The sequence below is a fragment of the Nycticebus coucang genome, chromosome 10 (assembly GCF_027406575.1).
Source record: "Nycticebus coucang isolate mNycCou1 chromosome 10, mNycCou1.pri, whole genome shotgun sequence".
Classification (NCBI taxonomy): Eukaryota; Metazoa; Chordata; class Mammalia; order Primates; family Lorisidae; genus Nycticebus; species Nycticebus coucang.
Window position 1 is genome coordinate 58,078,637 of NC_069789.1, and position 26,217 is coordinate 58,104,853.

The 26,217-nt window shown below is 50.3% G+C and overlaps 1 protein-coding gene across 10 annotated transcripts in view; it reads left to right on the forward strand.

Annotated features, from left to right (window-relative positions):
- Positions 1 to 26,217, forward strand: part of PLEKHA6 (pleckstrin homology domain containing A6) — a 159,986-nt gene that overhangs the window by 124,635 nt on the left and 9,134 nt on the right. For 2 of the 10 annotated variants that reach the window (XM_053605228.1, XM_053605234.1), the window contains 15 exons: positions 1,105 to 1,247; positions 2,786 to 3,268; positions 5,001 to 5,517; positions 5,991 to 6,077; positions 7,201 to 7,254; positions 12,086 to 12,166; positions 13,098 to 13,166; positions 14,353 to 14,433; positions 14,724 to 14,873; positions 15,690 to 15,785; positions 17,498 to 17,609; positions 18,283 to 18,422; positions 19,333 to 19,482; positions 21,105 to 21,234; positions 21,408 to 21,511. In XM_053605228.1, the coding sequence (XP_053461203.1) occupies positions 1,105 to 1,247; positions 2,786 to 3,268; positions 5,001 to 5,517; positions 5,991 to 6,077; positions 7,201 to 7,254; positions 12,086 to 12,166; positions 13,098 to 13,166; positions 14,353 to 14,433; positions 14,724 to 14,873; positions 15,690 to 15,785; positions 17,498 to 17,609; positions 18,283 to 18,422; positions 19,333 to 19,482; positions 21,105 to 21,234; positions 21,408 to 21,511 (2,397 nt within the window). Of the gene's footprint in view, positions 1 to 531; positions 600 to 1,044; positions 1,248 to 2,785; positions 3,269 to 5,000; positions 5,518 to 5,990; positions 6,078 to 7,200; positions 7,255 to 12,085; positions 12,167 to 13,097; positions 13,167 to 14,352; positions 14,434 to 14,723; positions 14,874 to 15,689; positions 15,786 to 17,497; positions 17,610 to 18,282; positions 18,423 to 19,332; positions 19,483 to 21,104; positions 21,235 to 21,407; positions 21,512 to 26,217 lie in introns of all 10 variants that reach the window. The other 8 variants (XM_053605235.1, XM_053605236.1, XM_053605226.1 and 5 more) reach the window with 8 other exon arrangements.

Sequence of the window (26,217 nt, forward strand, 5' to 3'; positions counted from 1 at the left end):
CCCAAGGGGTCAGAGGCTAGAGTGAGGCTCACATCTGAGACGCTTGATCATTGCTAGATCTCCCCTTGAGTGAGATAAACCAAGTTACCTGATTTTAACCAGAGATTGAGGGTCTTACCTGAGGAGTATGCTGAGGTTGCAGAAAATCTAGTCCTGTCGCCTTTTCACTGAGTTTCACCAGGCAGACCCTCCCCCATTAAATAGATGCAGCAATTAAGGCCAGAGCAAGAAAGCAACCTGTCTGCTGTCACAGATCTGGTCAGGAGCAGAGCCTGGGTCAGCACTGGGATTCCCTGGCTTACTCTACACCATCAGCCCAGATTTCCATTGTACAAGCTCTCCACTCCTCACCCCTTGAACTGGGTAGTGCTGGGTGCCGACATTCACAGGGGTGACACTGAGTAGAAGGGGACAGTCAGAATATCCCTCCTTCCCTGTGCTCCTCAATGTTTCCTGCCACGTCATCTTCTGTCTCTCCCTCTGGTGTTTGGTTGACCTGTTCTCTGCTTCTCCTCCTTCTGACCACGTGAGGACCCTTCCTCTGGACAGGAGCTCTCTTCTGGGTTCCGCCCGCTGTGCCTGCTGCAGCCGCCAACTAGGTAGTGTGCTCTGTCTATGTGCCAGTGCATGCCCTTGGTGCCATGGATGGGACGTGGCTGTTTCTCACACAGACGAGACAGTGCTAGCTTCTCAGTGGTGAAGCTGGGGCTGAGATTGGCATGTTCCCAAGGGGGTCATCTCCCCAAGACACGGTTAAATTGCCTTTCAAAACAGACATGGAATTTGATGGGAAGGTGGGTGAGGTAATTGTCCCTCTTGCTTATATTCACCCCAGGTGGGAGGCTTGTCTGATTATGTTGGGTGGCCTAATGGCATCCAGAGAGCTAGCCAAGGCAGATATCTGGATACCAGCTGGAGCGCTTGGGGTAGCTGTGGACTATTGCCCTCACTTTGCTCCTGAGCTCTTGTGGGAAAAACAGCTGCAAGTGCAAGGAATGGCCCAACTGACTGCCCACTCTGGGTATTGGTGTCCTCTCCCAACAGGTGACTGTGTGCTGGGTAGATGAGGCCGGGGCCAGTTCCACGCACTGCCTCTCCCCACAGGCAGAGCATGCTGGCGTCCGTACCTACTTCTTCAGTGCTGAGAGTCCAGAGGAGCAGGAGGCCTGGATCCAGGCCATGGGGGAGGCCGCCCGTGTACAGATCCCTCCAGCCCAGAAGTCAGCACCCCAAGCTGTGCATCATGGGTGAGTGGCAGGACCCTGGCCTTTAGGATGTGGGGAGGAGAAAGAGGTGGATTGAAGAAGTGTCCACTCCACACCATTGCTGAGCCAGCATACTGGCTCGAACCCCTATAGAGTGTGTCTCCTTGTATCTGAGCAGGAGGCTAAGTGACGTCAGAGCTGAAGTCTCTCTTCCCCTACCAGCCCCTTCTCTTCAATCTGAGGTAGGGGGAGCCAAGAGAGAAGGCAGCTTCCATTGGGGGTCAGAGATCAGGGTCATTTGCTCATTTTTCTTGGCTGTGTGTACTAAGCATACAATCTTTGGGGAAAAAGTAGACTCAGGTTTGAATCCACAACTTGGCTACTTGGTCATAGCGTGACCTCAGTGTAAGGAAGGTACTTAGGCTCTCTGAACCTCAGATTTCTCTGCTCAAAGCCAGCACCTATAATCCTACCTCCTAGAACTGTCATGAGGACTACACATAGTGCACATGAAACGCTTGCCAGGTAGTCAATGCTCAACATATGGCCGCTTCCATTGCCCATCATCACCCATGGGCTCAGCGTCTGTCTCTCCTGTAACTGGGTATTGAGTCTGGATTTAGGTGTTAACAGGGACCCAGAAGAAGGGGGGTTTACAGTATAGACTCCAAGTCTCTTCACATGTCTTAGAAATGTTTACCAAGCAGTGTTTCAACAAGGATACTTGAATATGTTGAATTTGGGAAGCTGTAGGGAGAAAATTGTCATAAGTTTCATTTCAACCAAGGGGTGTACTTCCAGAAGTTCATTCATCCATTTCACAGATACTTATTGTAAATTTAAATGTGTAAGGTACTGTACTGGGTGTTAGGAATACAAGGGTGGAAAGCGTGCCATGTGCCTTCCCTTGTGGAGCCTATACTCTAATGGAAAATCAGTCCTGGAAGAAACATGTTTTGGAGATGGGAACTGGTATGTTCATAAGCCTGTGAATTTGGAGGCAGCAACTTCTGCCCCTGGTCCCTGCCATGTTTTATCTCACAGCAGTCCTGGGAGAGGCAGTAGCATAATGCCCATTCTGCCAAAGAGGAGCTAAATATTCACGGAAGTTAAGTGGCAAGTAACTTTCTACAGGAGAGAAAGCTGACTTGTCACAAACTTTTGTCCCCGGTGGTTACCATTGTGAAACCTCAGTAGAATACAAACTGGGCTGGGGGGCTGGGGAGCTGGATCAGGGACAGACTATGGAGGAAACCAAGACCAGCTGAGGTTAGTCTTGGCTGTAGCTTGAAGGTGGGGCTCAAAGCTCAAAGCAGGCTGGCAGACCGGAGTGGAAAGTGACCTGCAGAGCAGACCCAGGGGGCAGAAGGGCATGGCAGGCCTAGGTGGTGGGGGTAGGGTGGGTTATGTTGTGTAATTACCCAGGCTGGAACAAGAAGATACGGCAGAGGGACTTACAAAGCAGAATTGGAATTCAGAGAATCCTGGTTCTGTCACACCTTCCTGCCTATCCTTCCCCTGCTCCCCTTGCCCACCTGGATGCTGGAGTGACTTACAACATCTCCCTTGGCACCCTGCAGCCATGAGAAGCCAGACTCAGAGAATATCCCACCCAGCAAACACCACCACCAGACACCCCACAACAGCCTCCCCACGCCCGAGCCGGAGGCCAAGACTCGAGGGGAGGGTGATGGCCGAGGCTGTGAGAAGGCAGAGAGGAGGCCCGAGAGGCCTGAAGTCAAGAAAGAGCCGCTGGTGAAAGCCAACGGCATCCTAGCTGGACCGGAACCAGCCTCAGAGCCGGGCAGCCCTTACCCCGAGGGCCCAAGGGTCCCAGGGGGTGGGGAGCAGCCTGCCCAGCCCAATGGCTGGCAGTACAGTTCCCCAAGCCGGCCGGGGAGCACGGCTTTCCCGCCTCAGGACGGAGAGAGTGGGGGACATCGGCAGAGCTTCCCACCACGTGCCAACCCTGACAAAATTGCCCAGCGCAAGAGCTCCATGAACCAGCTTCAACAGTGGGTGAACCTGCGCCGGGGGGTGCCCCCACCCGAAGACCTTCGGAGGTGAGGCCTGGTGGGGCCAAGGGTGGAGCTGGGGTGTCGGGAATGGTCTGGTAGCCTGAGAGGCATCCCCTACTGGAAACCTTCTGGAAGCCAGGCTGAGTTGAGAAACCAAGCCGTGATTCCCAGCCTGCCCAAATCCTCTCCTGCGCCATGTTGCTGTATTCAGAGTTTAGCTGCTGCCCCATTGTTACCTCCTCTGTCTACTTCCTGCAGAAGAGGGGATAGTGTGCCCCAGGGCCTCCACAGGGTGCTGGGTAGCCCAGGAAACAGCAGCGTAGGGCAGGGGCCTTGACGTTTTTATAGTCAGATATCTGACTATGCTACTGACCCCCCCCCGCCCAAATTCTTTGCTCCAATGTTTCTACCAAAATGAGACTCAGTAACCACCAAGCCAACTCACTCCATTTTTGAACAGCTCTAATTGTTTGAAAGCTGTCTTTATATGAAGTTAAAGAAACAAAAGAAAACAAAGCAGTTCATTGGTCTTTCTTTCTCTTTTTTTCTTTTTTTTTTTGAGACAGAGTCTCACTTTATCGCCCTCGGTAGAGTGCTGTGACATCACAGCTCACAGCAACCTCCAACTCTTGGGCTTAGGCGATTCTCTTGCTTCAGCCTCCCGAATAGCTGGGACTACAGGCGCCCACCACAACGCCCAGTTATTTTTTGTTGCAGTTGTCACTGCTGTTTTAGCTGGCTGGGGCCATGTTCGAACCTGCCACCCTTGGTATATGGGGTCAGCGCCCTACCCACTGAGCCACAGGCACTGCCCCATTGGTCTTTTCTTTGACCAGATTATTCCTTTATCTGATGACTGGCTTTCAAATATTTGGAGACATTTATTGGGCCTGATAGTGTCCATCAGGGTGAGTGGGGCCTCTGGCTCCTTCCCTGAGGACGTGGGCAACAGCCTAGGGAAGGCATGGGGCCTGGGAGGAATCTGCCCACTAGTGGCCCCTGGGCTCCTAGTGGCTGGCTCACTGCTGGTAGTCTAGCACGGGTGGGGGACATCTGGCCTGCTCTGGGGATACAGCCTCACTTGGGATGAGTCCTAGGAACCTTCTGCTTCTGTCCCTGACAAGATCAGACATTTGGGGAGCAGCCCTTTCATGCCCCCTGTGCTGCCCGCCTTCAGGACCCTGGTAGACTCTCTTCAATTTGCCTCCCTTGGAAAGGATGTGATAATTATCACAATGAGATAGAAATGGCTGATAAGGATTAAATTTCTTTCTTTCTTTTTTTTTGAGACAGAGTCTCACTTTAGTAGAGTGCTGTGGTATCACAGCTCACAGCAACTTCAAAGTCTTGGGCTTAAGTGATTCTCTTGCCTCAGCCTCCCAAGTAGTGGGACTATAGGTACCCACCACAACGCCCGGATATTTTTTGTTGCATTTGTCATCGTTTAGCTGGCCTGGGCCGGGCTCGAACCCGCCAGTCTTGGTGCATGTGGCTGCTGCCGTAACCCCTGTGCTATGGGCGCTGAGCCTCTAGGGGCATTTCATTAAAAACAAAACAAAACAGAGATCAAAGCTTTGAATGGTGTAATTTCTGGCCTCAGGAAGCTGGTGGAGTAAGGGGGCTTTGAGGACAGATCTTTCCCTTACCTCTGCCTGGTGTACCCATCAAGCACCCTGCTGTAGGTTGGAAGACCCGGAGGTGGGGCTGGGGCACAGGCAGGTTGGTGGAGAGGTGCCCATTTTGTCTGCCTTCCTTTACAATGCCCTCTCTCTCTCAGTCCCTCTAGGTTCCACCCTGTGTCCCGCAGGGTCCCTGAGTATTATGGCCCCTATTCCTCTCAATACCCTGGTGATTACCAGTACTACCCACCAGGGGTGCGGCCGGACAGCATCTGCTCCATGCCTGCCTATGATCGGATTAGCCCACCCTGGGCCCTGGAGGATAAGCGCCATGCCTTCCGTAATGGCAGCAGCCCTGCCTACCAGCTGCACGAGTGGAAGGAGTCCACCAGCTATGGGCGGCAGGATGGCACCGTCTGGATTCCCAGCCCCTCCCGGCAGCCAGTCTATTATGATGAGCTGGATGCTGCCTCCAGCTCCCTGCGCCGCCTGTCCTTGCAGCCTCGGTCTCACTCTGTGCCCCGCTCACCCAGCCAGGGCTCCTACAGCCGTGCCCGCATTTACTCCCCTGTCCGCTCACCCAGTGCTCGTTTTGAGCGCCTGCCACCTCGCAGTGAAGACATCTATGCTGACCCTGCTGCCTATGTGATGAGGCGATCCATCAGCTCCCCCAAGGTAAGCCACCGGCCTGCCCTTTCTTCCCCACCCCTGAGACTCCCAGAAGCTTAAGACCATCTGCTGAGAAAAGGCAGAGATCTGAGGGCATCTGGGACACGGGACCTCCTGGGACACAGGACCACTGGGCTTTGTGTACACAGGACGGCGATGCTGCCTGGGGAGCCGCTGGTCTGCAACTTTGTCCGTAGGAGAGCCGCTTTGGGGGATTTCTTTGCCCCCTGTGTGGGCTCTCTGTGCCCTGCCCCAGGTTGGGCCAAGAACCATGCAGTCTTATTAAAGTGGGAAGAGAGGGTCCTGTCTTAGCAAATTGTTAGGACCAGATAGATCATCATGAGGGGGGTGCTGCTGTCCTTTTGGTTTAGCATCTGCTCTGGGACCAAATACAAACACCCCTAACCTTAAGCTTCAACTGGTGGGGAAGTCTGTGTCCCAGCTGGACCCCTTACCTCTGCGATCCCTTTCTCTTCCAGTATGATTACCTGGGAGACAGGCGGCCAGTCCCTGCAGGACTGTTCCCCTACAACTACCCACCATCCCCCACGGTCCACGATAAGATGGTACGTCCTCTCCTGCCCTCCACCCCACCTCAGGACCTCCTCCCTCTGTCTGCACCCAGAGTGGAGCTAAACTGGGGCAGACTCCAGAGATGCTCTATGCCCAGTACCTGGCCCATCTGGTTTTGGGCAGCCTCTGGATATCTCCTCCCTCACAGCCAGCACCAAGTTTGGTGCCAGTGGCCCTTCTCCTCTATGACACAGGTCAGAGGAGCATGGATGAGACCTGGGCACATGTAATACCCCAGTCCTCTCACCCTCAGCACAGCTCTCTTCTCCAGCATGCAGGAGAGGGGGCCTGGGCAGGGGATATAGGTTATGGACTGGGAAGCTTAGAGCTCTCCACAACAGGCAAGACCTTTTACATTTACTTCCTGTAAGTGTATTTATTTCAAGTTTGTCCTTTGCCTGGAATGCTACCTTTAGGGAAAGAAAGAAGTGGTGTCATTGAGAAAGAGATTTTCCATATGGCATCTCCTTTTTTTTACCCCCTTTCTGCTTAGTGTCCTCTCCTTGGAATTTGTTCTCCTGAGAATTTTTGCAACCACTTGGAGAACTATATGCAGATGCTGCCCTTGGGTGGGTAGGGGAAAACTACTGAGACCAACAGATGGACTCCTTGTCTCCCAAAGCCCATGGCTAACCGCACTCCATGACAGCACCAGGAGGCTGGATGAGGAGGCCTGGCAGGCTTGGAGGCTGCTGCTCCTTTCTCTGTCCGATTCTCACTCTGCCACTGTTCAGACTCTGTAGCCTTGACCCACAGCAAACGCACCCATCCAGTAACAACCCATTTTCCCAGAAAACTCAGAAATAACTGCTAAAACTCAGAAGTGCTGCCTAAATTGCCCTGGCAGTGCTCACCTCTCCCAGGGAGGCCGAGACAGACCTAGGAGAGATGGGGCTGGGGCCTGGAGTATGTCCCTCCTGTCCCTGGGAGTGTCTGGTAGAGAACTAATTTGCCTACCAGCACCCCCTTCCCCAGAACTCTTCAAGGGCAGAGAGAGAGAGACCTCTCCTTGTCCAGCTAACTCTTAACTGCTTTGCTTCTTTTTTATTGTTTTCTTTTGTGTGTTCCTGTTTGTTTGTGTTGCTGTGTGGCCTCTGGGCCTCGGGCTCCGGGTAGGATGAACTTTTAGATCTTCAGTTGCAAAGAAACCTAGAGTATTTGGATCAGCAGGTAGGCAGAGCTGGTGCCCCCACCATCCCACTGCCCTCTGTCACGTCTCCCCACTCCTCCCCACCTCCTCATCTCCAGCCATTTGACAACCTTTGTTGGTGCAACCCGGACACAACAAAGTGGCTTATGTTTTGGTTTGCTCCCTCACCTCCTTTCTCTTCAAAGCCCTTTAGGGCAGCTGGGAGTTTCCTGGGGAAAGAAGCATAATAAATGAGAACATGAATAATTAATGCCACCTCTTATTATTTCTCCAGTGTTCAGCACTGATGGAACTGCCCTCAGGGGGCAAGTGGGCATTTGCATTTTTTGCTGGGAGAGGCAGGAGCTCCCGTTGTGGGCCCCAGACCCCAGGGATTTAGTTCAGCCTGAATCCAGGAAGGTAGCACAGCCTGTTCCACAGGTGGCTGTTAAACTCCATAATTTGTAGATGGAGGCCTATTGACTCTCCTAGGATGATTTAAAAAATAATATCGATTCAATATATTTGTTAGTTCCTCCATGAAGCCCGTTTACACACACAGTTCATGCTTTCCTGAGAATTCAGAGCAGTAGATAGAGGAAGTAGGATGTAGTATTGACCCAACTTTGCAGGTGAACTGGCTGAAGAGGCGATGAGCATGCCCATGTGGTGGGCTCTGGGCTGTCTGGGCTTCACGGCTCTTCTCCATGGCTCCCTTGCCTTGTAGAGTCAGGGAGCTGTGATACTCACTGAGATTAGATACTCACTAGGGGTCAGTCTGCTGAGCAAATGCCCAGCAAATGTAGATGAGCACATACTCTTACGTTCAGTTCTGTGCTACAAATCACAGGGGACCTGGAAGTACACTGCATTGTCCTGTGGAGACATCCTGGGATGGTGGAAAAGATCATAACAATAATAGTAATAATAAGGCTTGGCACCTGTAGCTCAAGCGGCTAAGGCACCAGCCACATACACCAGAGCTGGCAGGTTTGAATCCTGCCCGGGCCTGCCAAACAATAACGACAATTACAATCAAAAAATAGCCGGGTGTTGTGGTGGGCACCTGTAGTCCCAGCTACTTGGGATGCTGAGGAAAAAGATTCGCTTAAGCCTAGGAGTTGGAGGTTGCTGTGAGCTGTGATGCCATGGCACTCTACCCAGAGTGATGGCTTGAGGCTCTGTCTCAAAAATAATAATGATAATAATAGTAATGGTAATAATAACTACGGCAGTGACTACCATAATTGGGTGCTTCCTCTGTGCCCTATGCTGTTCTATGCACGTTGCAGATCCCTGAGTCATTTAATCTTTATAACAACCCTACAAGATAAGTACTGTTATCATCTTCCTTTAATAGCTGAGGGAAACTTAAAAGCACAGAGAGCTAATAACATAACACAGACACACAGCAGTGAACAGAAGAGCTTAGAATGTGACTCTGAGTCTTTGATTCCATTTACAGCTGAGGAAACATCTATAATGTGACAAAGCTGTGGTCAAACCTTGTCAGGGTGATTTCACATTTTTTAAGTTGCAGGAAAAGGGAGGCGCCTGTGGCTCAGTGAGTAGGGCACTGGCCCCATATACTGAGGGTGGTGGGTTCAAACCCAGCCCCGGCCAAACTGCAACAAAAAAATAGCCGGGCGTTGGGGCGGGCACCTGTAGTCCCTGCTCCTTGGGAGGCTGAGGCAAGAGAATCGCCTAAGCCCAAGAGCTGGAGGTTGCTGTGAGCTGCGACGCCATGGCACGCTACCGAGGGCGACAAAGTGAGGCTCTGTCTCTAAAAGAATAAAATAAAATAATAAAGTTTCAGGACAAAACTGTAATCTTGACTTCAGAGAATATGCAAGCCACATGACCCATCTCCTTGGGCCTCAATGTCCCAAAGAGATCATCCTCATAGAAGCATATTTTGATTCCATTTACAGCTGAGGAAACATCTATAATGTGACAAAACTTTACAAAGTTTAGTCAGCAGGGATGGCACCCAGCCCTTGGGGACCTTGCATTCCAATTCCGGAAGCAGCATGTTGTGTCCACACCACAAACATTCTGGTCCATGTGGATTCAAGTCCCAGGTTGCCAACTCAAATCAAGGCTGGGAAGCACAGGGTCATTTCCGTGAGAAACAAGGTTGGCTGTGCCTTGGAATGGGGAGAAGCAGGGCTCAATGTCCTCCTGGCTCCTGGCCTGTGTGATTAACTTTCTGTTCCATCCATCATGTCTGGCTGGCCAAGCAATCGGTGTGGACAGCAGGGCCCCTTCCTGGGGGATTCTGTTCTCTCAGAGGGGCTGGGATGTTAGGCGGGGGCCTTGATAAATAACCTTCCAGAGGACCCCTCCTAGAGAAAGGATAATATTCTTAGGCAATATTATATTGATGAGAAGAGTCTAGAACATAGACACTGCCACTCTAGTTCCACCTCTGCTATTTGCAGGATTTTTATTTTAATTTAGAAATGTCACTAGTCACAAAATTAGCATTATAGAACCTGCCCTTTTCTGCCTCAGATTTATCGGGAGAATCAAATGGGAAGGTCTGTGAGAGCTCTTTGTTAGGCATTGACAAGGAGTGGTGATCACCGGTATTATTATTTTGTTGTTTTTCTAAAATTCAAAAATATCAACTGAGCACCACTTATGATGTATTAGGCACTGGATTAGGTGCTTTCATGCAAAATACCGCTAACATTTTGGAGAGACAGAAGGTAGCCTAGTGTTAGTCCCACATGGGCTGAAAGAGCCCCAGGGCCACAATACAGGTGGGAGGAGACCAGGATGAGAGCATGCCTGCTCCCTTCCTTTATTGCTTTAATCCACTCTTTAGGAAGGAATGAGGTCAGTGGGTGCCTAGGAAGAACCTGGGCCTCCCGTTCCCTCTCGAAGCCCGATGTGCTGGTAGATACGCCTTGTCCCATGTATACTCACACACACATTTACAGTCCACATGCATATCACACACACACACACACCATACGCGCATAGCCCATTCAAATTAAACATAGTCTGTACACACATAAATACACATGTACACTCTGTGAAGATGGGGATAGACTTGAGTTTGGATCCTTACAGAAAATGTGGTTGATGTTCTTGTTGATCTTTAACTCTCACAAAGACTCAGCCTCATATTACAAGGGCTCTTTTGGGGCTGGGTGCAATGGCTCACACCTGTAATCCTAGCACTCTGGGAGGCTGAGGCAGGCAGATCGCTTGAGCTCAGGAGTTCAAAAGCACGAGCAAAAGCACAACCCCATCTCTACTAAAAATAGACAAACTAGCCAGGTGTTATGGCGGATGTCTGTAGTCCCAGCTACTTGGGAGGCTGAAGCAAGATTGCTCAAGCCCCAAAAGTTTGAGGTTTCTGTGAGCTGCGATGCCACGGCACTCTAGCCAGGCTGACAGAGTGAGACTCTGTCTCAAAAAACAAATGGAAAAAAACAAGTACTTTTTTGAAAGCCTTTTAAATCATACTTTATATTCATATTTAATAGAAAAAAAGTTTAACTCTGAGATAGAAAAATCAGATCCTAGCAAAGCCTTTCAAAGTGCTGAAGACCCTCCAAATAGGATAGTGAGTGCCCTTGCCCTGTCTGTGGCATGCTGAAGAAAGGCTGCATTTGGGCCGTTGCCTAAAAGGCGTAAGAGGGGGCGGCGCCTGAGGCTCAAAGGAGTAGGGCACCGGCCCCATATACCGGCGGTGGCGGGTTTAAATCCAGCCCCAGCCAAAAACTGCAAAAAATAAAAAAGGGGTAAGAGGAAGAGAAGACAGCACAGGTGTGACTGAGACTGGGGAGACCATGGAAGAAACATAGGGAGCCCACCGAAGTATGACCCCAGAAAATCTTCCCTCATGTGGCTCTAATGTGTCCTCCCTTCCCTCATTCACTGTCCCTCCCAAAAAGCTTTTCCTGCACAACTCCCTCTGTCTTCTGCTGCCTTCCCCTGTAGAGCTATGGAGTTAAAGGGACACAGCCAGAGACATTCCCTGATGATCACCACTTTTTAATCCTCACGTTGAAAGCAATGGGGGAAACGATGGCGTTTCTGCCCTGTCCCTCATAAACCCTTTCTCTTCTTTCTCCTCCTCTTTATCCCAGCCTCCCTCCCTCCCTCCCTATACTTCTCTCTCTCTCTCTTTTTTTTTTTTTATTTGGCAAATAGTCTTTTCACCTCCAGTGTTCCTAATGATCTTTGAAATATAATGTTTTGGAGAACAGTGTTCCCATACCCGGTGTCCCTTTAACGTGGTCCGCTTGTTTTGGCCTCCTAATTTGCTCCTTAGTGTCATCCGAGATCATCCTGGATGCTGCCAGCCCAGCTCTGGAAACCGTGTTTAGCAGTCCTTTCTACACTAGAGCTGAGGGGTGGGCAGGAGTCAGGGAGAGGGACTGGTGCCTGTTTATTTGTGAAGACCCATCCAGAGAGCAGGTCCCAGATTTTCTTTTTTAGTTGTTTTGTTTAGTTCAAATTTTGAGAGACAGTCTTTCCAATTGCCTGTAATGTTTTTGTCCAAAGTAGTGTGAGAAATGGTATCAGGGAAAGGAGATGACAGCTGTGGCCAGTGTGGATAGGAGCCATAACAGGTGCCCTGGGCAAGAGTCCCTAGGCTGGGCCTCTTCGGTGCCACCAGTAAGGACCCAGTGACCTTCTTGTTTTCCTTCTGTGGCCTTTCCCCAAGGCAGCTTTAATGCTGATCCTGAAAATAGGTCACAAGGGGTGAGTAATGGGTGAGGTCATGCAGAGGGTGCTGGAGACCCTGAAAGGAGATGCCCTCCCATGTTTCCTGGAAATAAGCACAGGTGGGTATTGGGGAGATACGTCCAGATGGGTCTGAGTGTGAATCGTCCGTTCCTTCCTCTGCTGCAGATGAGTGAGAGCGAGACTCTCATCAGTATGGTGAATCGCATGGTGGAAAACTCCTCCCCCAGGGCCCAACTCTTCATGCAAGTAAGACCTCTGCCTGGCAGCATGGTCCCCGCCAATGCCATTTCAGCTGCTTGTGCATGGTTGAGTCGCCCCATCTGGGATGAGGCTCACTCCGCCCAACCCACTCATCTGCTAGGCCTCATCTTCCCTGGAGACAGACTCAGCTCAGTCTCCTCCCTTAATTCCTCTATGTCACCTCCATTCTTCACGTTCATGGGTAAATCCAAGGCCCATTTCCCAAACCATTGGGATAGCCAGCACCGACATCTCATGCCATGCTGGGATCGCAAATCTGCTTTGGAATGTGCAGGACTTGTATTCCATATTTGCTGTCTTCTTGGTAGACATCATGGGGGTTAAGGGTATGAGGGGTGTAACACGGAACCATCCAATGCCACAGGTGTGGAAAATGTGCAGTGGTCACAAGATGCGTCATCCAGACTAAGCAACATTTGCTGGACCCAGAGATACTTGCGAATTCATGCCAATCCTGGTTTAGGCACAAGCCCTGTGACAGGTGTTCAGTCTGCTAGGGCAATAGTTCTTAAATGTTTCCATGGCTCTTGGCTACCATTCTCCCATGTCTTATCCCCACAGACAGCCACAGGGTTCGCTGATGTCATGGTGGTTACCAATAAGCCATCAGGAGCTACAGACCCTCACAGTCCACTCAACAGCAGATCCTGGAGCTGATGGGAGAGGGAATACAGAGCATGGCTTTACCAGGGTTCTGTTCTCATCAGAATCAGGATAGTTGGGATGGAATATCGTCTGGCCATCACAGGCTTCCTAGCCAGGGGACAGAAAATTAGCTCAGAAAATTGGCTCCCCTGGAACAGAAGCCATCAGAGGACCACTGTCTCTGGCAGGAGCAGAGCAGGGGGTGACATCAACTTCCCAACCCCACACGGCCTCATCCTGCCCCTGCGGTAACCAGCCTTTGTTCCTGCAGGTCCCTCCATACCCAGAAGTATTCCGGGACGGCCTCCACACCTACAAGCTAAACGAGCAGGACACAGATGTAAGAGCAGCGCTCCCTGCCCCTCTGTCCACCTGGCCTCCTCTTGCTGTCCTCATCCTCCCCTTATCTGGGAGGGGCTTTCCCTCCTCCCTCTTTCTGTCCTCTCGGGGTCTTCATGCCTTTGATTCACATCTTGTCTCACTACAAAGACAACATTCTGCCTGCCCCTCCTCGCCCTCCCCTTCTTTGCTGGATCTCACCACCCACTCACCCTTTCCTCCCACACTGGCTATATGTGTCTTTCCACTGAGCTCACAGTCCTCTTGTCTACAGCAGTGGGATCTTCTCATAACAGGAATACAGACTTTGTTGGGAGATAGATCAGCCAGTCCACTCTGTGCCCATCACATCCTTTAGTCCCCGCAGGACTGCAGGGCCACAGGCAGCAGTAGGTGGCAGCATGTGGTCATACCCTGAATGGGACTCAGGTTCTGCAGGGGTGTGGGGAAGTGATGCGGTGTGGGCAAGTGGGTCAGGGACAAACAAGTAGCATGTGAGCTGGCCCTCAAGTAAAAAGGCCCAGAGGGCAAGATTTGGCTTAGTCGACAGGAGCAAAGCGGGTATTTGAGGAATGGCAAGAGTGGAGGTGTAGACAAGGAAAACGAAAGGCTTTCCAAAAGAGAGTCTGGCCTAACCTGCCTCCTCCCCACCACTGGCCCAGCTAGGGTAGAGGATAGGCCCCAGTAGGCCTGGGAGAGGTTCCCTCATAACAGGACTGGACCTCAGAGGGACCCCAGCCAGGGTCAGCCATCCTGACACCTTGGAGGAGGGAGGAAGGAAGAACAGGATCTGGGGGTGAGAGAGAAAGGTGAGGTCCTGTGGGGCTGAGGGCCCAGCTTACATTGCTCTTTGCTTTCTGGGACTGCTCATTCCCAAGTCCTGCCTGCCTCTGCATCTAGCCTAGGAAGTGAGGCCATGTTTTCTCTCCAGCCCTTTGTGAGATGCAGCCCTCAGGAGGATGGAGGTGCAGGAGCTTAACACTGGGCTCTCAGCCATGCCCACCCAAGCCACTTCCTCAGGGAATAAGCACATCTGCCCTCTCAAGATGGAGACCCATCTTTCTATCCCCGTGGGCGGTCAAGGTCCAGGGTTCCTCAGTAAGGAAGAGGAGATTGAACCCAAAGGCCAGGCCTGCCAGGTCCCCATCAAGCTGTGCCTTTCATCCTCTTCTTTGTCCCTCTCCCAGAAGGTGCTGGGCAAGTTGTGTGAGCAGAACAAGGTGGTGAGGGAGCAGGAACGGCTTGTGCAGCAGCTCCGAGCTGAGAAGGTGAGAACCTGGGAGTGGCCTTAAACTGGGGGATAGGCGGGAGCAGGACTAGCTTAGAGAAGGTCATGGGCTGCTGTCTCCATCCTAAGCTGTCAGAGCCTTGTCTTTCCTTAAGCTTATGTCCCACCCTTAAACAGAACTGCTGACGGTTTTCCAGGGATCTTAGCCGAGGTGAGGACAGCCTCTACCTAGCTGCTTGTTCAATCTCTAAGGGCTCAGGCCTCTGCTTCACACATCCCAAAAAGGAGCCACCAGGGCTGCTCATGCCCATCAGCCCTGCCTTCCTGCAGGAAAGCCTGGAAAGTGCCCTGATGGGGACCCACCAGGAGCTGGAGATGTTCGGAAGCCAGCCCGCCTACCCCGAGAAGCTACTGCACAAGAAGGAATCACTGCAGAAGCAGCTCGTCAACATCCGCGTGGAGCTGTCTCAAGCGAGCACGGTAACGCAGGGACACGGGGGTCTCTGCTGACTGCTGCTCAGCACGGGGCAGGGAGCCCCCACTGCCCAGGTTGTGCTGCCCTAGTCCAGATTCTCCTGGGAGGGTGAGAGCAGGGCCCTCCTCTCCAGGCGGGGTATAAATAATGACTTTGGCACTGCCTTGCAGACAGACCGCAAGTACACCAGCCTGCACGGCCCATGGTGTTTCCACCAAGATGAACTTATTTCCCACCATACCTGTACCAGAGTGTGAAGTTACAGGATTCTTAATTCCTTGGCTGCTCTAACTCCTTTCCTGCCCACTTTGGTTGTCTCCTTGGAGAAGCAGGGTGCCAGCACAAATGCTTCTGCGCATATCACTTCCCAGCGGGTACAGCCAGACCCTCAGCATAGAATGCTTGGAGAATGGCTTTGAGAAGCAGCAGCCAAACCCTAGAAAAACAAGGCCCAGAAAGGAGGATGGTCTGTAACCTCCAGAGAACAAACATCCTCCTTCAGGCTCTTTCCTCTTTGCCCTCCGCTTTTATCCATCAGCCTAGGGATGACAGGGGGATATAACAGTGAAATTATCCCCTTTGGATTTCAGTTTTCTCATAATTTCTGTTTGCAGTGGGATGGGCTGTTGCATCTCTTGTAAGGCTAGTGTTTGGCTGTCATCAGAATGTCTCGGCCTGGTGTCCCTCTCCTTCAGTCCCTCTGTGCCCTCCTCCCCAGACCTCCAGACCTCAGGTACCCTGGTCCCAGGCCCCATTGTAGGATATGGAGGAATGTTTGGTGAGGACAGCTTTTCAGTAAATGCCACCCTCTCCCCCTGCAGGCCCTGACGAACAGCACCATAGAGTATGAGAACCTCGAGTCTGAGGTCTCCGCCCTGCATGATGACCTCTGGGAGCAGCTCAATCTGGACATCCAGGTGAGGAAGGGCCCCCAGCAGGCAGGACTTGGGACGTGCTCTGTCCCTTCCCTTTTCCCTTCAGACAAAAGGGATGGCAGTGGCTTCCTTTCTCCCTTTAGCAACCTCAGGGGTTTAAGACAAAGAGTTGTAAGGCGCCGGCCCCATATACCGAGGGTGGCAGGTTCATACCCGGCCCCGGCTGAACTGCAACCAAAAAAAAAAAATAGCCGGGCGTTGTGGCGGGTGCCTGTAGTCCCAGCTACTCGGGAGGCTGAGGCAGGAGAATCGCTTAAGCTCAGGAGTTGGAGGTTGCTGTGAGCTGTGTGAGGCCACGGCACTCTACCGAGCGCCATAAAGTGAGACTCTGTCTCTACAAAAAAAAAAAAAAAGACAAAGAGTTGGTCCTGAGATAAAAGAAAAGGTTCAGACCACTAATAACAGACTAAGTTCCAGGTGAAGGTAATACAGGATTCTCTTGATTCTATCAATTCACAAGCCGTGGAGCTAAAGCAGAGGCATGGGAAACCTAGGTTAGGCATAAAGTGTTTACAATCGAAAGGACTTAAAAAACATACATAAATATAAACACCTGTCAGACATTAGAAGCGGAGGCAGCCTGGGAGCAAATCTACTTGGGATTTCTTCGACGGGAAAGAGGCTTTCCTTCCTGGGATGGGTTAAAAACAGTCTAGTGCAGTGGTTCTTAACCTCTGGGTCACGACCCATAGGAACTGTATTAAAGGGCTGTGGCATTAGGAAGGTTGAGAACCACTGGTCTAGTGGGAGGCAGGAGGATGGACGTAGTGATCTTGGGAATTCTTGTTCTTGCCTTTTCTCTGTGTTTTCTCCACCCAGGCCCTGCCCCTTCTCTAGCTAGTTTGCAAGCTCTGTCTCTCTGATGCAGTTAACCCCTAGTTTCCCTCATTTTCTTCCTGTTTCCCTTCTGGCAACGAAACTCACGAGCCCTACCTGGAGGCTGGTTAGGACGGGTGAAGATCCCTGGCCCAGAGGACCCAAATATAATCATGTCCCGGGGTCAAAAACCTCTCTTTAAACATAGGTGTTCTAGGCAGTGGGATTGGGTTACAGTCAAGAGCACCAGCATTCGAGTCAAAAAGACCTACATTTAGACAGTGTCATGCTGCTTCCTGAGCAGCCCGCCTTGTATGTGAGCCACTTCATCTCTCAAGTGGGGACAGCTGTTGCCCTTACTACCGCAGAGAGTTGCTGTGCAGCTGAAATGAATTAACACTGTATATGCAAAGCGCTCCACACGGTGCCTGGTACCGAGGGATGCTAGATAAAAGGTTACTAGTTGGCTTTCAAAGAGTATAAACTGTAGTTGAATATATTTAGATGCGGGCATTAATTACCAAAAGGCTATTTGGATGTTATTAATAAACAGGGAGCTCTTGCCCCCATGGAAAACAGGCTTCTGTGAAGTGTTCACTTAGTGGAACTTTTGCTCTAAGGCCACCCTGATCTCCCCTGGGGGAGTTCTGAAGAGTAGGTTCTGAGACCCAGCAGTTCTGGGGCACCATCTTATTGAGGCTGAAGAGGTCAAGGCTCCCAGAAGAAAGATGGCTGAGCTGGTGGGGGGTGTGTGTGGCGTGCACACAAGACAAATTCCTCCTGTGGCCCAGAGGGAGATGGGTTCAGACAGGTCCAGGCTGAAGGACTGGGACACTCCTTGTAGTCATTTCCTTTGATTCACTCTGTGGCTGTTTCAGAATGAAGTGCTCAACCGGCAGATCCAGAAGGAGATCTGGAGGATCCAGGATGTGATGGAGGGGCTGAGGAAGAACAACCCCTCCCGGGGCACGGACACAGCCAAGCACAGAGGTGAGTGCCACCTCCGTCAGCCTCGTGGGCTGCTTGCCTCCTCAGAACTGCTCCAGTATTTTGGGCCTTGGCCCCATTTCTGCCAGCTCACATTGTACTCAGGGCCTCCTCAGGGCTCTAAAATCTTCCCTTGGATGGGGCGGCGCCTGTGGCTCAAGGAGTAGGGTGCCGGTCCCATATGCCGAAGGTGGCGGGTTCAAACCCAGCCCCGGCCAAAAAATCACAAAAAAAAAATCTTCCCTTGGGCCCCAGAATGGCAGGATGGCGGGTAGGGCTCCCTTATCCCCCATGGCATAGACCAAATAGACCACTCAGAGATTCATCCTGAGAATATGTCAAAGAATACCTAAGTCTCCCCAGTCCCCCAAGCACCTGGGCCTGCTGGCGACCTGTGACCCCTACCTTAGCATCTTCCTTAAGCCCTGGGCCTCAGGCTAGCTTTCTTTGATGCCACAGAGACAGCAGCGTCCTTTTCACCCACCACCTTCCCCTGCCCAGCATACCCTCAGCAGTCAGTCTGTGGACCGAGTACCTGTAATGAGTCCCCCCAGCAGGGCCTCCTTCCCATCCCTGGTCTGGCCACTCCACTGGCTCCTCCGCTCACATGCCCATACACACTTGGGGCCTCACCCTTCTCCATTGTTCATCTCTTTCCCCTTCTGTTTTCCTCAAGGAGGACTTGGGCCCTCGGCCACCTATGGCTCCAACAGCCCAGCCAGCCCTCTCAGCTCTGCCAGCCTCACCAGCCCCCTGAGTCCCTTTTCCCTGGTGTCGGGCTCTCAGGGGTCCCCCACCAAGCCAGGGTCCAACGAGGTAAGCTGAGAAATGGCGTGGAAGGTAGGTGAGGGAGGGGAGGCCAGATCCTTATTTGCCTGAAACTACACGAATGCCGTTGCCCAGCAGTTCCCCTGGGGCCCCCCAGTTCTAGCGCTTGGGCTCCTTGTCTAAGGGGAGCCAGTTGTGTGAACTTCCTTTCAGATTTCCCCTTTTCTGTCCTCCTCTCCTTCTGTTACCTTTAGCTGCGTTTTAGAACGGTCTCTGCCTGAGCACTAGGGTAGATAGCAGACTGGTGTCCCTAGGAATTTAAACCCAGGATTATTCCAGGACTGTGGGAAGGCTGAGGCTCAGTGTGGGGAGCAATATCCTGGTCAGTTAATCAACAAGTATGTATCGGGGCTCTGCTGTGGGCACGGGGTGGTAGGAGGCCCTCTCAGAAAGATACACATGCATGCCCCAAGGGCCTTCACCCAGGCCAGTGGGCGCCAAGACAGATTCCTAGGACTGTGATGGTGCCAGTCTCAATATGGTTCAGACTGGAAATGCTCAGAGCTCCAAAGGAGGGTGGAACTTAAACTGGGCTGTTGCGCATCTGGGTAGTTAGAGAAACAAAAGAGAGACACTGTCAGCAGGCGAGATGGTGGAAGCAAAGGTATGTGGTGGGAATGTACCTAGCAGGATGGTGAGGCAAGGGGAACACGTGGGAGAAAAATTGAGAAGTGTGGGGAGTGGCAAACAAGTGGGGCTCAGTCGAGGGGGCCCTTGGAGGTAAGGCAGAGTTAGCTCTGGAGGTGGTGCACTCTCCAGGCCTGGGGTGGGCGTTCAGTGGGCCAGGCCGCAGGTTTCCAGCTGTGTTGTCATCTGCCTCCTGCTAACGGCTCTTTTCTCCTGCTCTCACAGAGGCTGTTCTTGTTCCTCCTAATGCTCTGGCTTCTCTCTGCCTCAGGAAACTGGCCCGCCTCGGCCTCCCCTCCCCAAAGCCTACGTCCCCCTGGAGTCTCTTCCAACCGTCCCTCCACTCCCTAGCGAGAGCCGCTTCTGGCCATACCCCAACTCCCCTTCCTGGCACCGCAGTGGTGAAACAGCCAGGGGTCAGGTACCCAGCACCCTTGGGTCCTGGAGGGTGGGGACAGGGAGGATGGGGCAAAGAGCCAGGCAGGGGGGCAAGGCAGGCACTGGAGTTGCTTTCTCCACTGGCTTGCTTTCTTTTCTTTTTTTTTTTTTTAATTTGTTTTTATTGTTAAATCATAGCTGTGTACATTAGTGCAACCAAGGGGTACAATGGGCGGGATTCATATACAATCTGAAATATTCTCATCAAACTGTTCAACGTAGCCTTCATGGCATTTTCTTAGTTACTGTATGTAGGCATTTGTAGTCTGCATTTAGTAAGTTTCGCCTGTACCCATTCTAAGATGCACTGTAGATATGGCCCCACCCATTACCCTCCCTTCACCAAAACCTCCCCCCTCCCTTCTCTCCACTGGCTTTCTTAAAGCTCAATTTCTGCCAGGCCCCCCTGCTTCATTAGACTCTGGGATAAGGAAAGGGATGGATGAGACACAGGCCTCTTTCTGAACCTTTTGCTTTCTGTGGGTGATGGGGAAATGAGTTGCTGCCCTACCCCCTGGCCCCAGGAACACAGGCAGTCAATAGTTGTGGGTGCTGGTGCTATGTCCCACTCCCCACCAACGTGACCAGCCAGTGGATTTTGAGTGACCTCCCCCCATGCCATTGCAATCCCTTCCTGTCTTTAGCCCTTCTCAGGCCCCACTCCTCCCAGGCTTTCTCTCCTTCTGCCTTGTCTTGTGTCTCATGAACCCCTGCCGTGTAAGGGTACAGGCCATTTTCTCCTCGGTGTTGGCTTCTTTCTTTCCTTACCTGGATCCCCAGCCAAGATCCAGGAGATATATAATTTGGCCAGGAAGAGGTTGTATGGTGAATAGAAGGAGTTCTGTGCCTAAAATTGGAAAACCCTTATGCTCATCTAGGCTCAGCTGGGCATAATTTGCATGAACTCTTCAGGGTTTGCCCAGTGAGGTTGGCAGAACAGGGAGCATTACCTGTATCTGACAGATAAAGAAAGGGGATGGGACCTACCCATGCTCTCTAGTTGGGCGATGGCTGCAGCGTCTCACCTCTAGCCTAGTCCTCCTATATTCTCCTCACTGAGATTTAGAATCTTCAACCATACAACGCCAGGAGGTGACTCAGATATCTGAGGTCTGAAGTCTCTTCTAGTCTCCTGATTCTGTCAGATCACAGCTAAGTTTCCTTTCATTCTCCCAGAATCCTGGTACTAAGACTCACCTGGTTCTGTTTGCTCAAGTCTCAAATGGGCTCTTACGGAATCCTCAAAGACACTTGCCCTTGTAGCCACTTCCTCTGGCTGGTTTTTGACTCTGGCTTATAGCAAGTCTGTATTTCTTAGTGCTCACCAGGACAACTGGTCAGGTTGAGGGGCCTCAACTGGAGCCCTCCTGGAGGCCCCGGGCTCTCACTCCCCAAGGTGGCCCAGCACTGACCAGCCTTAAGGTACATGAGTGGGGGGCTCCAGTGCATCCCTGTCTACTTCCCATTCAGCACATGCAGGATTTTCTTGTTCCCTGTGTCTTCAAGGGCTTGAGCTTCAACCATTACAAAGCAAAAAACAATCACTAGGGGCCAGATCCCAGCAGCCATACTAGGGTCAACCATCTTTTCATCCTTTCTCCCCAGCCCAAGGCAAACTATGAGCAAAGCAAGAAAGACTCCCACCAGACATCACCCCTGGACACCCCCAGGGACATCAACCTTGTGCCCACCAGGCAAGAGGTAGAGGCAGAGAAGCAGGCAGCTCTCAACAAAGGTACTTCCTGACCCATCTTCCCCTAGAAGTAAGGCCACAGGCCGGACAGAGAGAGAGCTTGCCCACGCTGGGCCTTTAATCTCAGGAGAATGGGAGTGGGCCTCTCTCTGAGAAGCAGGCTCCTAGTTTTCCTGTTCCTGAGGAGGCCGACTGGCTACTCTCTGTCCCTGCAGTAGGCATTGTGCCCCCTCGGACAAAGTCCCCGAGTGATGAAGTGACTCCGTCAGCAGTGGTGAGGAGGAATGCCAACGGGCTCAGCAATGGACTCTCCTCCCAGGTGAGTGTCCATCTTGCAGGCTCTGAGAGCTGAAGCTGGCTGAGCTGGGCCGTGAGCCTGGGGGTCTGTGCGGGTGTCACCCATTTGCCCGCAAATGGGCTGAAGAAGGAAAGTAGAACAAGCAAGAGAGGGACAACAGCCCCACTGGGGAAGGAGTTCTTTTTTTTTTTTGAGATGGAGTCTCAAGCTGTCACCCCGGGTAGAGTGCCATGGTGTCACAGCTCACAGCAACCTCAAACTCTTGGGCTTAAGCCATTCTCTTGCCTCAGCCTCCCAAGTAGCTGGGACTACAGGTGCCTGCCACAATGCCCGGCTATTTTTTTGTTGTTGCAGTTGTCATTGTTGTTTTAGCAGGCCCAGGCTGGATTCCAATCTGCTATCCTCGGTGTATGTAACCAGCGCCTACCCACTGGGCTACGGGCACTGCCCGGGGGAGGAGTTTTTAAGTGAATCATCTCCATCAGGTTTTTGTGAGATTCTATGTATGATCTATTTTGAGGCAAAATTCTTCTCTACCTGTAAAACTAGAAAATAAATTAATCCTCTTCCAAACTACAATGGTGGGGCAGGAATGACTATTTTATTCCTGCCAAAAAGGAGAAATTGGAAGTGACAAAAAGATCACCAGTCCCCTGCAAGTTTGAAATCCAGCAGGGCTAGCCAGGGAGATGTGTCAGGGACCCAGAAGATATGCATCATAAATGGAGAAGAACATTTAACAAAATTATCATGATGTGCTTTTAATGAAATGCAAAGGAGGGAAAGAGGCAAAAATCAGTGTTCAGAACCAAATGTGCTGACCCAAGGCAGTGTATTAATTTCCTCAGACTGCCAACAGTTAACAAAGCACTACAAACTGGGGGGCTTCAAACAACAGAAATTTCTCTCTCACACTTGTGGAAGCCAGAAGTTCAAGATCAAGGTGTCTGCAGGGTTGGTTCATTTGGAGACTCTGAGGGAGAACACTTTCCATGCCTTTCTCCTAGTTAATGGTTGTTCCTGGCAGTTCTTGGCATGGCTTGGCTTGGCAGTCCAGTCTCCACCTCCATCTTCACGTTCCTTTCATCTCTGTGTGTTTTCTCCTTTTCTCTCTCTTATAAGGACACTCATCATTAGATTTAGGGCATACCTAACCCAGGATTATCTTATCTTGAGATTTCTCTCTTTTTTAATGTTTTCATGTAATCATATGATGTGAATTAATCAAATCAGGGTAATTGGGTTATCCATCCTCTCAGGCATTTAACATCTCTTTGTGTTAGGAATATTCCAATTCCACTCTTACAGTTATTTTAAAGTACACCCAAACTTATTGTTAATTATAGTCACTTTGTTGTGCTATCAAATATTGTTCATTTTATCTGTCTAATTATATATGTGCACCCATTAACCATCCTACTTTATACTCCCCTTGAGATTCTTAATTACATCTGCAAAGACCTATTTCCAGAATTATAGTCACAAGTATCAGGGGTTAGGACTTAGACATATACTTTGGGGGCTACTAGTCATTCAGCAATTACAGTCTGCCCTCTGGCCCCAAATTTCATTCCCATTCTACTTGCAAAATATATTTGCCCCATCCCAAAATTCTCAAAAGTCTCACCTCATGACAGCATCAACTCTTAAGTTTGAAAATGTCAACTAAATATCATCAGCTCAAAGATCTCAAATCTCATCATCTAAAATCAACCATCTCCATCAGATATATGTGAGACTCTAGGTATCATCCATTTTGAGGCAAAATTCTTCTCTACCTGTAAAACTAGAAAATAATCTTTCAAAATACAATGGTGGGACAGGAATGACTGTCCTATTCCTTACAAAAAGGAGAAATTGAAGGTGATAAAGGGGTCACCAGTCCCCCATAAGCAGAGCAAATTCCATTAGGTTTCAAAGCCTTAGAACAAACCTCTGTGGCTCACTCCCCTGCGCTCGGGGGTCTCGGTGGTCGTGGAGGCTCCATCAGCCCCTGGCTCCAGGCCTGCTTCTCTGGCCTTTGCCTCTGCACCCACAGCTTTGCCCTCAGGGTCATTCTTTCTTTTTCTTGACGATTAGCACATGTTGTACCTGAGTATCTCTATTAACTTCCCACCTGTAGAATCCCAGAAGTCTGATAGCTTTTTCCCACTTTTTTTTTTTAATCTCTCTTTCAGTCCAAGCTGACAGTGGTTTTGCTGGTATAACAGTCTCAAAAACCTTCCAGATCTTCATATTTCAAGGGGATCCATTCCATGAGAGTAGCAATCCCCAAGATTTTTGGTACCAAGGACCAGTTTCATGGAAGACAATTTTTCCATGGATCGGGGTTAAGGGATGGTTTCTGGACGATTCAGGCACATTATACCTCCAACTCAGATCATCAGTCATTAGATTCTTAGAAGATCTGCACAGCTTAGATCCCTCAAATGCTCAGTTTACCATAGGGTTCATGCTCCCATGAGACTCTAAAGCTGTTGTTTATCTGACAGGTGGAGGCTGGGTGGTGATATGAGCAATGGGGAGCAGCTTTTATACAGATGAAACTTTGCTTGCTTGCAGTGCTCACCTCCTTCTGTGTGGCCTGGTTCCTAACAGGCCATGGACTGGTACCAGTCCACAGCCTGGGGGTTGGGGACTGCAGCGTTAGGGGATTCCCTATAGATCCTTCCTGGATAATTGTCTCTATTTCTGGCTTCTTCTGAGATGGTTGATTGGCTCTGAGTCCTGTGCTTTTCTTCAGCAAAGTGTTATCCAGCCACATTCTCTCTCTTTTTTTTAATATAAGATACCCACAACTTGAATAATTTATTTACAAGTTAGAATCAACAAAGACAGTCCAAAGGGACCAAATGGGGAGATGACTGAAACCCCTGGGCCCCAAATGGAGCAGAAGGAAAAAGGGAAAACAAGAATAGAAAAAAAAGTCAACATAAAAAAACCAGCCACATTCTTGATCCTATCTCTAGGGCATACTTTTCTAACATTGAATTTCCCAACTTAAGCATCCCTTGTGGATGGGTGAACTGGGTAGGCTGAGAACCTCCCAAATGTTAAAGTACTGGTTCCTTTTGGCTTAACAATTCCTTCCTCAATTTATCTTTTTTTTTTTTGAGACAAAGTCTCAAGCTGTCGCTCTGGGTGGAGTGCCATGGTGGCATAGCTCACAGCAACCTCCAACTCTTGGGCTTAAGTGATTCTCTTGCCTCAGCCTCCCGAGTAGCTGGGACTACAGGCACCTGCCACAATACCTGGCTTATTTTTGCGTTGCAGTTGTCATTGTTGTTTTAGCTGGCCCAGGCCGGGTTCAGACCCGCCAGCCTTGGTGTATGTGGCCCGTGCCTTACACTTAGCCACAGGCATTGCCCCTTTATCTTTTCTTTCTCATTTTACTATAAGTACAAAGAGAAACCAGGCCACACCTTTGACATTTTGCTGAGAAATCTCCTCAGCCAAATATCCAAATTCATCACTTAAAATTCCTCCTTTTCACTCAACAATAGAACACAATTTGACCAAATTTCTGCCACTTTATAAGATGGCCTTTCTTCCATTTTTCAGTAACATGTCTGTCATTTCCTTCTGAGACCCCACCAGTGTTAAAGAAGCATCTTTAACATTCATATTTCTACCAGTATTCTCTTCAGGATGACATATATACGGTCAGCCCCCCATATCCACAGGTTCTGCACCCAAGGGTTCACCCGCTACAGATCAAAAATATCTGGGGCAAAAACATACAACAATAAAAAATAGTATAAATAAAAAAACCATATAACAACTATTCATATAGCATTTATTTTGTATTAGGTATTATAAGTAATCTAGAGATGATTGAAATAGGGGAGGATAAATGTATGTTATGTACAGATACAACACCATTTTTCTTATGGGAGATTGAGCACTTGTGGATTTTGGTGTCCATGGTGTGCAGGGGTCAGGAGGCCCTGAGACCGGTGCCCATGGATGCCAGGGATGACTGTGTTTTCTAAGGCAATAAAAGCTTTCTCTTCTGTGCTCCTCACTTCCTCTGAACCCTCATCAGAATCATCTTCAAAGTTCATCCTTCTGCTAATCATCCCTTCAAGGAAGTCTAGCCTTTTTCTATCATATACCTCAAAATTCTTTCACCTTCTTCTTACTATCCAGCTCCAAAGTCTCTATTGCACTTTTAGGTATTTGTTATTTTAGCACCTATCTCCTTGTACCAAGTACCTATGTTAATTTCCTAGGAATCTGTAACAAATTACCACATACTGGGTAACTTAAAACAATAGAAATTTATGCTGTTGTAGATGTGGAGGCCAAAAGTCCCCAATCTCCAGGTGCTGGTGGGGCTGGTTACTTCTGGAGGCTCTGAGGGCCACCCCGTCCCAGGCCACTCCTTGTAGCTTGTGGCTATCACCGGCAATCCTTGGCATTCCTTCCTGTGTAGATGAATCACTCCAATCTCGGCCTTCATCTTTACGTTACCTTCTACACTGTTCTGTCTCAACAAGGACACCTGTTATTGACTTAGCAGCCACTCTCATTTAGGATGATCTCATATTTCCACATAAGGTTACATTCATAGGTACCAGGGGGTTAAGACCCGGCCACTTCTTTCGGGGCCCACCATGCAACCCACTTCAGGCAGACTTCCCCTGGAAGGTAAATGGTAAGGATTTAGGAGGGATGCCAAGGCAGGTGCGAGATGAAGCACTTGTCGGAACCTCATTTTCCTACTG